At 27.3% G+C, this 14,102-nt stretch overlaps 4 protein-coding genes across 4 annotated transcripts; all 4 read right to left on the bottom strand.

Moving 5' to 3' along the window:
- Positions 1 to 11: 11 nt before the first annotated feature.
- LOC128667456 (uncharacterized) lies at positions 12 to 2,544 on the bottom strand. The gene is made up of 4 exons (XM_053737423.1): positions 2,347 to 2,544; positions 739 to 885; positions 590 to 630; positions 12 to 24 (listed from the first exon to the last, which is right to left on the bottom strand). Exons 1-4 carry the CDS (start codon positions 2,542 to 2,544, stop codon positions 12 to 14), a joined length of 399 nt encoding a protein of 132 aa, XP_053593398.1.
- Positions 2,545 to 4,366: 1,822 nt separating this feature from the next.
- Positions 4,367 to 6,389, bottom strand: LOC103571549 (odorant receptor 67a-like; the record flags this gene model as incomplete). The annotated part of the gene is made up of 5 exons (XM_053737422.1): positions 6,384 to 6,389; positions 5,692 to 6,294; positions 4,689 to 4,796; positions 4,475 to 4,621; positions 4,367 to 4,408 (listed from the first exon to the last, which is right to left on the bottom strand). Coding segments are annotated over exons 1-5 (906 nt in total), but the record flags the coding sequence as incomplete, so codon positions are not given.
- A 2,443-nt stretch (positions 6,390 to 8,832) lies between these two features.
- Positions 8,833 to 9,961, bottom strand: LOC106693731 (odorant receptor 47a-like). Its single transcript, XM_014442695.2, has 4 exons — positions 9,350 to 9,961; positions 9,173 to 9,280; positions 8,957 to 9,103; positions 8,833 to 8,892 (listed from the first exon to the last, which is right to left on the bottom strand). Exons 1-4 carry the CDS (start codon positions 9,959 to 9,961, stop codon positions 8,833 to 8,835), a joined length of 927 nt encoding a protein of 308 aa, XP_014298181.2.
- A 1,551-nt stretch (positions 9,962 to 11,512) lies between these two features.
- LOC128667455 (odorant receptor 47a-like) lies at positions 11,513 to 13,212 on the bottom strand. The gene is made up of 2 exons (XM_053737421.1): positions 12,748 to 13,212; positions 11,513 to 11,674 (listed from the first exon to the last, which is right to left on the bottom strand). Exons 1-2 carry the CDS (start codon positions 13,210 to 13,212, stop codon positions 11,513 to 11,515), a joined length of 627 nt encoding a protein of 208 aa, XP_053593396.1.
- Positions 13,213 to 14,102: the final 890 nt, after the last annotated feature.

The raw sequence follows: 14,102 nt of genomic DNA, 5'->3' as shown, positions 1-14,102 counted from the left end.
TAATTGCCCATTTAAGGAATATGACTGTTGATAATTGCAACAACAGTTATTATATCGATTTTTATGTTTATACATTGTAGTGGGGACGTCAGTCTTAGCACAACTTTCAACTTGAACAGATCGTTAAAATACAAAGTTGCTTCAGTTGGTTTATAAGTTTTGTTTGATATCACAAAAAATGTTTTGAATTTCTTAACGCTTGAACTAAATATTTGGTATCAAATATCAATCACATGCTCACTATTTTATCGTTGCTACGATTTTTAATGCATAGTGTTAGGTAATTAATAACAGTACTATCATCTTGCATGAAAAATTGATCTTTCAAAAATTAAACCCAATTTTATTGATTTATTTGTAAGTAATGACGTTAAAATACTATGAAAATATATTTTTCTATGAAAGTGTTATTACTGAAAATTCAAAAATTAAATGTATACATTTCACTCCTTACAACATACTTACAACAATAGTAATTGAGCTATTATTGATTTTATTGATAATAAATCAAAATTTTATTACATTTTATACAGTACTTCCTGAAATAAGAATATATCTGTTCAAAATTATTCAAACTTTTTGTTCAAACGTTTTTAATAATAAATAACAGGACACCGTCGTATTTATAACCTAAAAAATATAAATAAGTTCTTGAATATATTTATCGTAAAGCTATTTACATATTTATAATTGTTCTATTATTTTAATAAGTTCTCTAAGAATTATTTTAGAACTCACTTTTACAAACATATCAATTGTCACATGTAATAAATTACATGCCGTTAAAATTAGTGGTTTCTGGGCAAGCATTATAATTATTGAAGACTTCATTCGATTATTTCCAACCCAATTTGCGGCATAAATACACTCTCTGAACTTTTCACTCTAAACAAATATTTAGAATATAAAAATTTTAATGTATAATATATACCTCAAATTCATAGCCGGTTATTTATTAAATTTGCATACATTTAGTGTATTTAAGCTACGGATACTATTTCAATTTAAAACTTATGATCTGAATGATATTTTGAAAAAAATTTTATATTTTTGCTGTATTATATAAGTATTTAATGGATTAATTTTCGAAGATTCAAAAACTAATTGCATGTATTTTTCAAAAATATAGATAAACTATGTTGTGCTGGTAGCACTAGTCTACGGTCCGTGGAACAAAATTCTCTCTAAAAATGAATAAGTGAATACTCTCTGAGAACCAGCTGTAAGTATACCATTTGTTGAATGGATGGCATACTCATAGCTTGAGAAATAGTGACTATTCACTGATTCGTAGTAAATTCTTCTACTCAAGTTTAAGAGAGCTCATTTTATGTATTATATCTCTTCTTTTCTTACAAGATACATATAGGGTACAAGTACCATTTATGGCCACTACACCATTTTTAGACATTTAATACTTCATTTTAATTAATGAAAAAGTATAAAATAAGATGTATATTGTAACAGTATGATAAAAGTATCTTAGTACAGATTTAAAAAATTAATTATCATTGCAGATTTTGCAAATTATTTTATTTTAGTTTTCAAAGTTTCCAAACCTGACCAAAAACGGAACCTCTACTCTACATCAATTATTATTTTTATTAAACATAAATTATATTTTATAAATATATTTACCTCGATAGTAAGTTGCGATCCCGCCCAAGCAAATATGTAAACTTGTATTAGTTTCAAACAAGCGTGTGCGGAGCATAATATCATTGATATAATAGGTATCGTTTTTGCCTATCAAATTATTTATAACATATTATAATATCGAGATATATGGATGAAATGTTTGACGCAATCATGATTCAATCATTTTAACTTAAAATAGTAACTCCATTTAAAAATTTCCAATATATTAACCATTACTATTTGGCTGCAAATCTCTGAACTTTTCATTTCATCCCATCAATATTTTATTTACTACGTAAAATTTAAAATTTATGAAAAAAAATTAAATTGGCAATAATATAAATTTTAAATATTATCTAATAACTAGCTACTTATCTCGCTATTTTTCATATCAATAATTTATGCATGTATTTTGTGACAAAGAAAAAATTGAGCAAACTGAGTTATTAAAATTCATGATTACAATAGCTATTGAATTATCTGTAGTTTTTAAATTCATAAGTGAATTTAAACTAAAGCATGTTTGCCAAATAAAGTAATTCTAAAAAAATGGTATATTTTAATTTTAGTATACTGAAAGTATAACATTTAGTAAAATTATTCTTTTGTGATATTTACAACTTTTTAGCAAAATATAGAATATTGAACACTAAAAATACTGATTAATGTGTTCATAAATGATAGATTATTAAAATAGTAATAACTTACATGAGAAAGTTGAAAAATGACAGCGCAAAGTACAATCGCATTAACATTCATAGTCCACAGGATTATTGGTCCATAAATTTTTTGAACTTTTTTGCAGCATTTCAATAATATTTCATACTTATCAACGCACTGACGTATTGTTAATTCACTATTATTTTTATCTAATGTTAATATATGGTATGATATTTCTCGTAACATACCAATTAATTGAAAAATGTAATATGTATAAAGGCTATCTAGACTAGAAGTAATAAAAATCATGCTCGCTGTTAATAAATACTCATCAATAAAATAAAAATTGTACAATAAACTATTGCGTTGCGCTTTCAAAGGATAGATTGTTAGAAAGATAAGATTGTATTCAATAGGCCATATTCGATGGCGACATTGATTTATTATGAAGATGATTGGATCGATTGCATACGAAATGCAAACAATCGTGACAAATGTCGTGATGAATATGGGCCAGCGTCGAAAAGTTGTTACTTTATTTAACACTAAATTTGACATTTCGGGTGATTGTAATAATTTATCAAAACATGGATCCAGAACCGTATGTAAATCGTCCACATCTTTACGATTTATTATAAAACATGCTGCCTAATAACAAAGAGAAATTATTTTTTAATATTTTTTGTGCAAATTCAAAAATTTTATTAACTCTTTGTGGTTACATCCTTTGATAATTTCACGTTCTTCACCTTTATTGAAAAAATAATAAAATAAATTTTTCAATCAGTTTTTACAAAAATATAATTATTTTGACACTTAATATTTGACACTACGGATTATAACTTTGAAAAAAGTAACGTTTATTGATTATCACATCCAATTTTTAAAAGATACTTCATAGTAACCAATAATTGATTCAAAGAAATTTTCACTTAAAATTAAAAGTTGAGCTACGGCAACCACAAAGGGTTAACTTTTTTTTTTTTAATCAAAATAATTAGTAACAAACTTTTAACATAACTGTAGAAAAACCTAGTAGTGTACTTAAGCTTCTGGTTGCAAGACTTATATTAGCGATATTGGTGATAAAAAAATTAAACACACCGACAATCGGAATTAAGAAAAAAGAGAGATATATATGAAGTAACGAACGATGTATTAAATTTGAGTCATCTTTTGTCCAAAGACCAACAATAAAAAGTAACCGTTTGATACTGTTTTTAAATTTAACGAACTCTAACTGTTTATCGGCGACCATATTTCTGGACAGTAAAAAAAAAGAAATAAACGTCAAAGTATAGTTTAATAAACCAATTTAAAATGACATTTTGAAAATAAAAAAACTCTAAATTGTTGCAGAATATATTGTTAGATGGTAGCAAACGGGTGTAGAGAAAAGGGTAGAAAGGCACTTCCAAGCTTAATTGCCCATTTAAGGAATATGACTGTTGATAATTGCAACAACAGTTATTATATCGATTTTCATTTTTATACATTGTAGTGGGGACGTCAGTCTTAGCACAACTTTCAACTTGGACAGATCGTTTAGATACAAAGTTGCTTCAGTTGTTTTATAAGTTTTGTTTGATACCACAAAAAATTTTTTGAATTTCTCAACACTTCTTGAACTAAGTATTTGATATCAAGCATCAATCACATGCTCACTACTTTATCGTTGCTACGATTTTTAATGTATAGTGTTTGGTATTTAACAGACGTAAGTGATATTATTTCCCTGATTAAGAGAAACGATTTGAAAAGATTTGCAATGATAAATTCCCATAAGAAGGTCGATTCAAAAGTATTCAAAGTATTCAAAAGCATTAAAAAATATTAAAAACTTTTTTTTCTAATCGTTTTAAATCGTTTTTTGTAATAAGGGTTCTTGTCATACATGAAAAGTTGACCTTTTAATAACTGAACATGATTTTATTTGCAAGTTTCATCATTAAATTCTATAAAAATATATACTTAATGTATCAACGTAAGCTTATATTAGTTTTAAAAATTTTCTGTTGTCTTTCAGAATTTAAAAATTAGCCTCAAATATTTAAACATTCGGTTCAAATGTTTTTAATAATAAATAGTAAGATATTGTTGTATTAATAACCTAAAAAATTGATCAATTTATAGTAGTGGAGATTGTTAATTGTTTATATAATTACTGTTCACTTACCGCTGAAAACATATCAATTGACACAGTCGTGAAGTGGTAGGCTCTCATAACGAGTGGTTTTTGAATAAGCATAATAATTAACGAATTTATTAACTGCTTGTTTCCAATCCAATTAGCATTATATATTGCGTCTCTTAATTTATCACTCTATTAAAACAAAAATATTCAAAATAAACTATCACCAATAATTAAATTTTACAATTAATTATGTTACCTCAGTAGTTAACCGTGTTCCTGACCAAGCGTAAAGATAAACTTGTGTTAGTTTTAATCCTGCATGCCCTGCACATATCATTGCTACCATAATAGGTATAGTCTTTGCCTATTCATGTAACAAAATTCATTGTATTATACTTATCAGGGGTTATCAGATATTTTCGGCTGAGTTTTTTTTATCGGAAGTACTGTTCGTGGACTTGAGTATAAACAGAAAAAAGTGCAAACCCCTCTTATGAATAGATACAGTAGTTACTCAAAAAGTTGACAAAATAAAAAAAATTTTTAGGTTTCGTAATTCATTTTTTGAAATCTTTCAAAATTTAAAAAAAAAAAAATAAGTTATACTAAAAAAAATATAGTTTTTTTTAAACCTTGGAAGAAAATTATCACCATTAATTTATCATAATTAATCACTTTTTTGAATTTATATTTAATATAGAATCTTTTGTCTTTTTAAATTTTCAAGACATACTACAGTAAAAAATAGCCAGCTACCCAATTACAAAGTCTAGTAAGAAAAAAAGTTTTTAGATCTTTGTTTCGAGGATTTTTACAATAGTACACTCTAATACCGAGAGTGTTACAAGTATATTATTTTAACACACATAAAATGTGTTCCATGTTTGAGGCCATAAGCTATAGTTTTTTGTAGTCACTTAAAACACATTTCACGGAGTGATAAACTTCTATAGATTGCTTATAGCGTTTCAATGTTATTTGGCATATGTGTTAGTTTCGATTACACACTGGGTTTTAGAGTGTAATGTTTTTTACACATCATCCAATCTTTTTTTTATTAATAAATTTCTTGTTGACTTAGAAATACATGTATATTAATTTTTTTAAAAAAAAATGAATTTGAAACGAAGTGGAAATCAGCAATTACTTGTTGAGTTTTGAAATTGGCTAGTTGTAATTTATTAAAAAAAATAATAATAATTTCAAAAGTGATGATAAGTATTCATATATGCTTATACAATAACTTTTCTTTGACTCACATGAGAAAGTTGGAAGATAACTGCGCAAAGTATAATCGCATTTGTCTTCATAGTCCATAGTATTATTGGTCCATAAATTTTTTCCATTTTATGGCGACACTCCAACAATATTTCGTACTTGATAACACATTGTCGTACAATTATTTCTGAATTCGTGTCTTGATCAATAAGCGATATATCATGTGCGATTTCACGGAGAATGCCAATTATTTGAAAAATGTGATAAATAAAAAGACTATCGAAACTACCAGTTATGAAAATAATGCTAAATGTTGTTAAGTATTCATTGACGAAGTGAAAATTGTAAATAAATGTATGGGGTGAAGGGTACCAAGGATATGCAGTTGGAAAAATAAGATTATATTTAATTGGGTGGATGTCATGTCTCCATTGGTTTATTATTGACAAAATTGGAACTATTGCGTAGGAAATGCACGTAAGTGTCACAAATCCCGTTATCAATATCGGCAATCGTCGAAAAGTTGTTATTCCTTCAGAAACGATATTTGATAATTTTGGTTTCCTTATTAAATCATCATAATATGAATCAAGGGTTTCATGCAATTCATTTACGTCCTTACGCTTAACTTGGATGCAAACTGCCTTGCAACAAAAAAAATAAAAATTGATTCTTTTATATTAAGCATCGATAAAAAATGTTAAAAGTTTTTTTTTATTTAATAATAACGCACTTTCATTATAATTGTTGAAAACCCGACTAGTATACTTAAGCTTTTTGTAGCGAGATTGACATTGGAAATGTGTGTTTTTAAAAAATTGAACGCTCCGATAATTGGAATTAAAAAAAATGATATATGTAAACACAGTAACGAACGGAATAAAAAATTTGATTTTTTTGATGACCACAGACCGACGATTGCCAGTAAATATTTCAAAATATTTTTGAACTTTTTATACTCTAAATGTCTCTCTGTTGTTTCCGAATGCATGGTTTTGAAAATAAAATACTGAGTAGTTGGTAGTTAAATAATAAGACTGACATTTAACAAAATTGATGTAAAAAATATTGTGGTGAGAGATAAATTGTTGAAAATAACGAGACGAAATAAACGATTTGCGTTTTTAAAATTAATTGTACAGTCAATTTGTATAAAAGGCTTTGACAGATGATTGTTGGTAATTGATATGATACATGCGATAATGGGTTTTTTATCGATTAGAAAAATTTACGAATGCAGCTATCGCAAAGCTTCAGTCTTAGTTCAACTACCATGCAGTATAGAACTTTGAGAAAACTCATTTTATTGTCATTGTATTGAGCTTGTCTTTAGTTCACTGTTATTTGTAAATAAATATGTGAAGAGTGAAATAATATCTTCGAATATACTTTCGAGTACTAGACGAATTAATTAGAATTAAAACTTTTTTTTTCTGTAGATATTACAAAATCAACTATCATGAGTTGACGTTTAAATGGTCGTGTACATTAATCTTTTACGTCAAATCGGTGATTAATCCAGTGAATGAACACTATCAGTAAATAAACTTTATTTAATTTCTACCATCACTTAAATTTAAATCACAATTACTTTAAAAAAATACTTCATTGCTGCAGCAATTAAACATGTTTGATTAAGAACTTTTTAAATTTTAACTCTAATAACATTAATAAATTTAATTCTAATTTTTTGCATGATTCTATATTCAAATATTTAAACATACGGTCGTTCATTTGCTGACACAGTCGACCTATATCTACAAAAAATTTTTGTGAATAAAATTAAATTTTGAACTTTCGAACTTTCATATTAAATACTTACAATATTAAATGTGTATCAAAAATTAATAAAGAGTTAAAAATAAATTCAATGAAAAAGTATTTCTAGTAAAGGTAATTTTCATTAATGAAAATAATTATAAGTTTGTGTGCAATGTGTAAAAAGTTGGCATAGTACAAAAAATTTGTGTGCCAATTCAAATTATACGAGACTTAATTATTTAAACAAAGAAAAATCATATGAATCAAATTTCAGTCGAAAATAAAATAATCATTTTAATCAAAATCGATAGATTGAAATTTTGAGTAAATGTCAATCTTCAATTCTCAAAATATACTGAGAGTTTGAAATTAGTACATTTTTTCCACAAATAAGAAAGATATACTGCGATATGAATACAACCATTCCAATGCGCAGTGGGTACAGGAAATTGCAAAGAATGGGGTGATAAATAAAGCTACTAGTGTTTGTAAAGCAAAGCGAAAGAGAGCGACATTAACTAGCTAATAATACCATACCATAACACTAAACAACGACGGTTTCGAATTTTGTTAGTTGTGTCCCTACTATCTGATAACTTGCCCAAAAAGTCTTGAAGATTTTCATGCTTTAGGGGCTAAACCACCTTATCAAAAAAATCCATATGGGAATCCAGCCTAGATTCCTATGTGGGTTCTCACATGGCGTTTTCGGATGGATTCTCATATGGTTTCCTGTAGGAATATTAATCTGTTCTTCTATTCAGATATACGTATCAATAGACGACAGACATAGAAACTCAGATTCCTATATGAATTTTCTACAAAGAAATCCATGTATCCAAGTTCTTGATGTCTTAAGTTCTTATATGGGAATGTAGGTATTCACATGGAAAAAAAGAACTGTCGCTGCAACAGGACATGGCCATGTAGTAGCTACAGAGTTAGTTCTATTGCTACAACAGAAAAGCTCTGAAATATTCACAAGATCATTGCTCTGTTGCAGCCGCAGGAATAAATCTATAGCTGCAACAAGACTGATTCTTTGGCTGTAACAAGGCAGATTCTGTAACTGCTACAGAACTTTCCTGTTGCAGCAACAAACTTATGCTACAAGATCTATTCTTGCTGCAGCAACAGTTTTTTTTTCCATGCACAGTTTTCTATATGGATTTCATCTATGGGGATTCAGATCAGATGGTTTTCTGCATGGATTCTTATATGAATCTATACACTCCCCTATTAATTCCTATGGATTTTAATATAAATCGATATTTTTCTATATCGATTCCTATAGGTTCCCATGCAATTACACATGGATTTTTTTGATAGGGCAATGATAAAATAAAATTGAAAATAATAGTTTATTAAAACATAAAATAACTTTTTTTTTCAATACCAAAATAATGTGATACTCATATAATTTATGACTCTTGCTCAAAAGTGTTTAACAATAAAAAATATGATGCTGTAGTATTCAAAACCTAAAAATCGAATAAATTCTAAAATTAATAACTTATTAATATAATAAAAAATTAGTCAGCTTACCGATCCAAACATTTCAACTGAAACTATTGAATAGTTACAAGCCGTCAAGATTAGTGGTTTTTGCGACAGCATAATAATAATTGAACGCATATAACGTTTTTTTCCGACCCAATTAGCAGCGTAAATAGCTGCTCTGCAATCTTCACTCTGTTAACGATAAAAAAAAAAATAAATTGGAGTTGAATACCAACCAATAATTAAAATTTATCGTATTACTTCAGCAGTTAAACGTGATCCCGCCCATGCGTAGATGAATACTTGAACCAATTTAACACCTGCATACGCTGTAAATAAAATTATCCTCCCTACAGATATTGAGCTCATCTACCAAATAATGAATAATGGAGTACACAATCTATCAATATTTAAATAATAATATAAAAAACATTTTACTTGACTAAGTTGAAAAGTAACTGCGCATAATATTACAGCATTAGTTCCCATTGTCCAGAGTATAATTGGACCATAAATTCTTTGGAGCTTTCTACAACATTTAATTAATGTTTCGTATTGATAAACGCATTCACGTACTATTAAGTCACTTGAGTCTTCTTTATCCCGATTGTCATCTGCATGCGTTAAACGGTATGATATTTCACGTAAAAATCCAATCATTTGAAAAACATGGAGTGAATAAAGATTATCAACACCAATAGTAATACAAATAATACTTAAAATCGTCATAGATTCAGTCAAAAAATGCAATCGATAACGAAAACCATTTGGCGGAATATTCCAGTTATAGATCGAAGGAAATGGTAATGGATATTTAATATGTTCAGATCCACGTATCAATTGGGAAATAATGAATATTATGGGTATTATTATGTAAGACATGCAAGCAACAACAACGAAAAATATTGCAACATAAGATAGCCATCTAAATGTTGTGATTTGTTTCAACATGATATTTGTCATTTTTGGATTCCGTATAATTTTGTTGTAACGTGAATCCAGTATTTCATGTAGATCTTTAACATCATTGCGGTTTAATACAACACACATTCCCTTAATAAAAATGACTATGAAAATTTTTATGAATAATATTTATTGAAAAACACTTAACTTACTTTTACGATAACAGTTAAAAAACTTGCTAACAGACTGAAACTTTTAGTGGCAAGTGACACATTCAAAAAATGGGTTTTAAAAAAATTAAATACACCGATAAAAGGCAATAAACATGTTGACATTTGTAAATAAATTATTGATCGACTGAGTAGAGTTGACTTTTGAGGCGGCCATAGTCCGATTAGATTTAGCAGAACTTTTATCACGTTTTCGTATGCGATATATTCAGATAATTTGTCTTGACTCATTTTTGAGTATTAATTTAATGATGATAAATAAGATAATAGGGCAATTTTAAAAAGATTTTGATAAAAATTACTCTGAATATTAAATTCTGAGAACCTAACGACATGCATGAATATATTTTTAAGTGGTCAATTATATTTTTGTTGCGCTGTTGATCAATTTAAGACAATTAAAGTTTGAAGAAAATACGATATTTATTTTAATAGTTTCACTATTGATTGAAAAATTTTATAGAGTGCGCTAGAGTGTCAGTCATATTTCAAACGTCAACCTGAACAAATCGTTGAGACGTAATGTTCAATGAATGTTGTTTAATTTATTCTTATTAAATGAAACGGTACCGATTTTTCTTATCAATTAAAAAGAAAAGTATAAAGTGCGTTATTTATTTTTTTAAAGAGTATCAAAAATTTTTCTATAATGAGTAATTATATAATGATAAGAACTTTCTTGGATTATGTTTTTAAATGAGTTTAATGTGAGTTTTTAAAAAATAAACTATTAATACTTTTTCATGTTAACTAATTTGAATAATATATTTTGAAATATTTATGAATGAATGATATATTGAAAAAAAAAAAAAATAATATTTATGTGCATGATGAATTGTTGTTTCATTAGTATGATTGGTGATTATTAATATATAAAAGAGGGCCAAGCAAAATAGAGATCTTGAAGAGTAAATACATTTTGTAGCTTTTCCATTGGTTATAAAACAAATAAGATAACTTTTCAAGTCACAAGGAAAATTCTTGTTCATTGTTGGGTAAAATGAGGTACGTTCCAATTTCATGAAATTTGCTATAGAGGCGTTTCAAAAACAATAATGGAAGTTATAAGTAACCAAACGGAAAATTTCTTACAAAAACTTACGCTTCAATTTGCTTGGCCTTCCCTTGCCCTAAATTAATGTAGTACTTTATCACAAGTTATATGATTTTCATCTCGTCAAATCAACCCTTAACTATAAAAAAATCTATGTTGTACAAAATTGATTTTCTATTAAATGAATTATTTAAAAAGTTAACATACATGCGAACATTTTCAAATATTTACTATTGAAGTAAATACTAATCGCTAAGCTACACATTATTGAATATGGTTAAAAAATTAAATTTTTTCAGCAAAAGTGTTAAGTAATAAAAAATAAGACAATGTAGTATTCAAAACCTGAAAGAAAAAGAAAAAAGAAATTCAGTATAGAAAATTACTTTTTTGTTTTTTTTTTTCATAAATTTTTCAAAATATATTTACCGACATAAATACATCCATCGAAACAACTGTAAAATTACATGCTGTTAAAATCAAGGGTTTTTGTGACAACATAATAATAATCGAGTGCATAAAACGCTTGTTGCCAACCCAATTAGCAGCATAAATGGCTGCTCGACATTTATCACTCTATAGATAAAGAAAAAAAAAATTTATTTCTGACACTCAAAATGTTAAATGCAATCTTTTTTTTTTCTCAAAAAATCCATACACTGTAAAAAATCGGGAGTGAATTCGAAATGATTACGGATTTAAATAAAATCCAAATTCAGTCGAAATTCCGGGGTTTTAAAAAAAAATTACTCCACATCCAGATAGCAAAATGACATCTTGATGAGTTCTGAATGAGTTCCTATTTATGATTTGGACGTCTGAGCCACCTAGCGAACTCAGTAAGACGTCTTTAAAACGAATTTTCAATGAGTTCTTTTTTCTGACTTCATAAATAAGACTTCATTATGAATTTACCATGACATCTTTAAGGAGCTCCTAATTTTGACTTCATATAGAAGCTAAAAAAAGAATACATTTAGAGATCAAAAAACTGACGTCTTATTTATAGAGTCTTCAAAAATTCTTAATTAAGAGTTCTTAAAAATAACGACTTTAAGAAGTCATCATAAGACTTTTTGAGGACTCTTTCAAATAGACGTCGTAAAGCAATCATTCCGACTTGAATGATGTCTGGACATATGGAGTCAATAGGAAGTTTCTTTTCAGGTGTGATTTCAGAGTGATCTGAATTTTATTTAAATCCACATTCACTCCGATTTGGAGTTTTAACATAAAATAAACTTTTTTCAGGACTGAATTTTACTCTTACGGAATAAATCAAATACAGTCATCCATACTGAATTCATTCAGGATTTAATCCGCATTCACTCCGAAAATTTTTTACAGTGTATAATTTAGAGTGATTTTTTATTTTGTAAAAATTTTAATTATTTAAAAAAAAAAAAAAAGTAACAACCACAAAATATAACATTAATATTGCAATTAAAAGTTTTTTGTACCTCAGCAGTTAAAAGTGAACTTGCCCATGCATAAATAAATACTTGACTAAATTTCGCCCCTGCGTAGGTAGTAAATAAAATAATTCTACTAATTGATATAGAATTCATCTGCCAAATAGTAAATAATAAATAATATTAAAATGTTATATTTATTTATAAGTTATAAACAATAATGACAATATTTTTTACTTGGCTTAGCTGAAAAATAACGGCGCATAATATAATAGCGTTTGTTCCCATTGTCCAGAGGATAATTGGACCATAAATTTTTTGAAGTTTATTACGACAATTTATTAATGTTTCATATTGACTCATACACTCACGTACAACTATTTCACTGGATTCTTTATTTTGTTCATTAAAATTTATCATGCGGTACGCAATGACACGTAAAAATCCAATCATTTGGAAAACATAATGCGTGTAAAGATTGTCCACACCAACAGTTATGCAAATAACACTCAAAACAGTTAACGATTCATTTAGAAAATGAAGTTTGAAACGATAACTATCTGGCGGAATATTCCAACTGTATATTGCAGGAAATGGCAATATATGTTTTATTGGTTTTATTCCATTGATTGATTGATTAATCATCGCAATGAGTGGAATAACAACGTAAGACAAACATGAAACAGCGACAAATATTGTCATTGTGTAGGATAGTCGTCGAAAAGTTGTGACTTGTTTCAAAATAGCCTTTTTCATTTTTGGATTTGATATCAATTTATGATAATGTGAGCTCAAAATTTCATTGAGTTCATTAACATCTTGACGATTCAAAATTATACAAAATCCCTCGATAAAAATAAACGTTAAAATATTCACAATTAACAAAAAAAACTTTTTTTTTATTAACAAAAAATTACTTACTTTTAAAATTATTGTCAGAAAACTCACTAATATACTTAAGCCTCTAGTTACGAAAAACACATTATTTATATAAGTTTTCAAAAAATTAAAAATACCAATCATTGGTAACAAAGACATGGACATTTGTAAATGAAGAATAGAGCGATTTATGATACTATTAGAATCATTAGCTGATGTCTTTAACCCGAGAATAGAAAGAATTATTTTTATAAAATTTTCGTATTTGATGTAACTAGATAATTCGTCCTGACTCATTGTCGAATATAAGTTAAGTGACGATAAATAACATAATGGCTCGATTGCGAACCGTTTCTAACTGAAAACATTATTTTCAAGCATATTATAACAAAATATTGTCCATTAAATAACAAATTCATGGAAACAATAACATTTGATTGGGCAATTTAATACTTTTATATTTTAAACTAATTTAGTAGTTTAAAGTTTAAAAAGGTAACCATACTCAATTATTTTAATAGTTTTAATATCGATTCAAAAAAATTGTAGAGTGCGCTACAGTACCAGTTACAGTTCAAACTTCCGACTAAACAGATCAGTCTGGGTTAACTTTTTTCCTGCAGAAATTAGTGACGTAAATGTAAAAGGTGTTTTCAATTTTTATATTTTGTTATTGAAACTGTAAGTTTTTACATTTTTAAACTAAATAAATT

Source organism: Microplitis demolitor, chromosome 3, assembly GCF_026212275.2.
Source record: "Microplitis demolitor isolate Queensland-Clemson2020A chromosome 3, iyMicDemo2.1a, whole genome shotgun sequence".
NCBI lineage: Eukaryota > Metazoa > Arthropoda > Insecta > Hymenoptera > Braconidae > Microplitis > Microplitis demolitor.
This window is presented reverse-complemented; position numbering and strand designations above follow the sequence as displayed.

Coding starts and splice junctions, on each gene's coding strand:
- LOC128667456 (XM_053737423.1), bottom strand. CDS start 2,544: ATGTTACGAGAAATATCATACCATATATTAACATTAGATAAAAATAAT. Junction 886..2,346: donor TCATTTTTCAACTTTCTCAT/GTAAGTTATTAC, acceptor ATATTTGTTTAG/AGTGAAAAGTTCAGAGAGTG. Junction 631..738: donor CAATTGATATGTTTGTAAAA/GTGAGTTCTAAA, acceptor TATATTTTTTAG/GTTATAAATACGACGGTGTC.
- LOC106693731 (XM_014442695.2), bottom strand. CDS start 9,961: ATGTGTGTTGTATTAAACCGCAATGATGTTAAAGATCTACATGAAATA. Junction 9,281..9,349: donor TTACTTTTCAACTTAGTCAA/GTAAAATGTTTT, acceptor ATTATTTGGTAG/ATGAGCTCAATATCTGTAGG. Junction 8,893..8,956: donor CAGTTGAAATGTTTGGATCG/GTAAGCTGACTA, acceptor TTCGATTTTTAG/GTTTTGAATACTACAGCATC.
- LOC128667455 (XM_053737421.1), bottom strand. CDS start 13,212: ATGACAATATTTGTCGCTGTTTCATGTTTGTCTTACGTTGTTATTCCA. Junction 11,675..12,747: donor TTATTTTTCAGCTAAGCCAA/GTAAAAAATATT, acceptor CTTTATCTATAG/AGTGATAAATGTCGAGCAGC.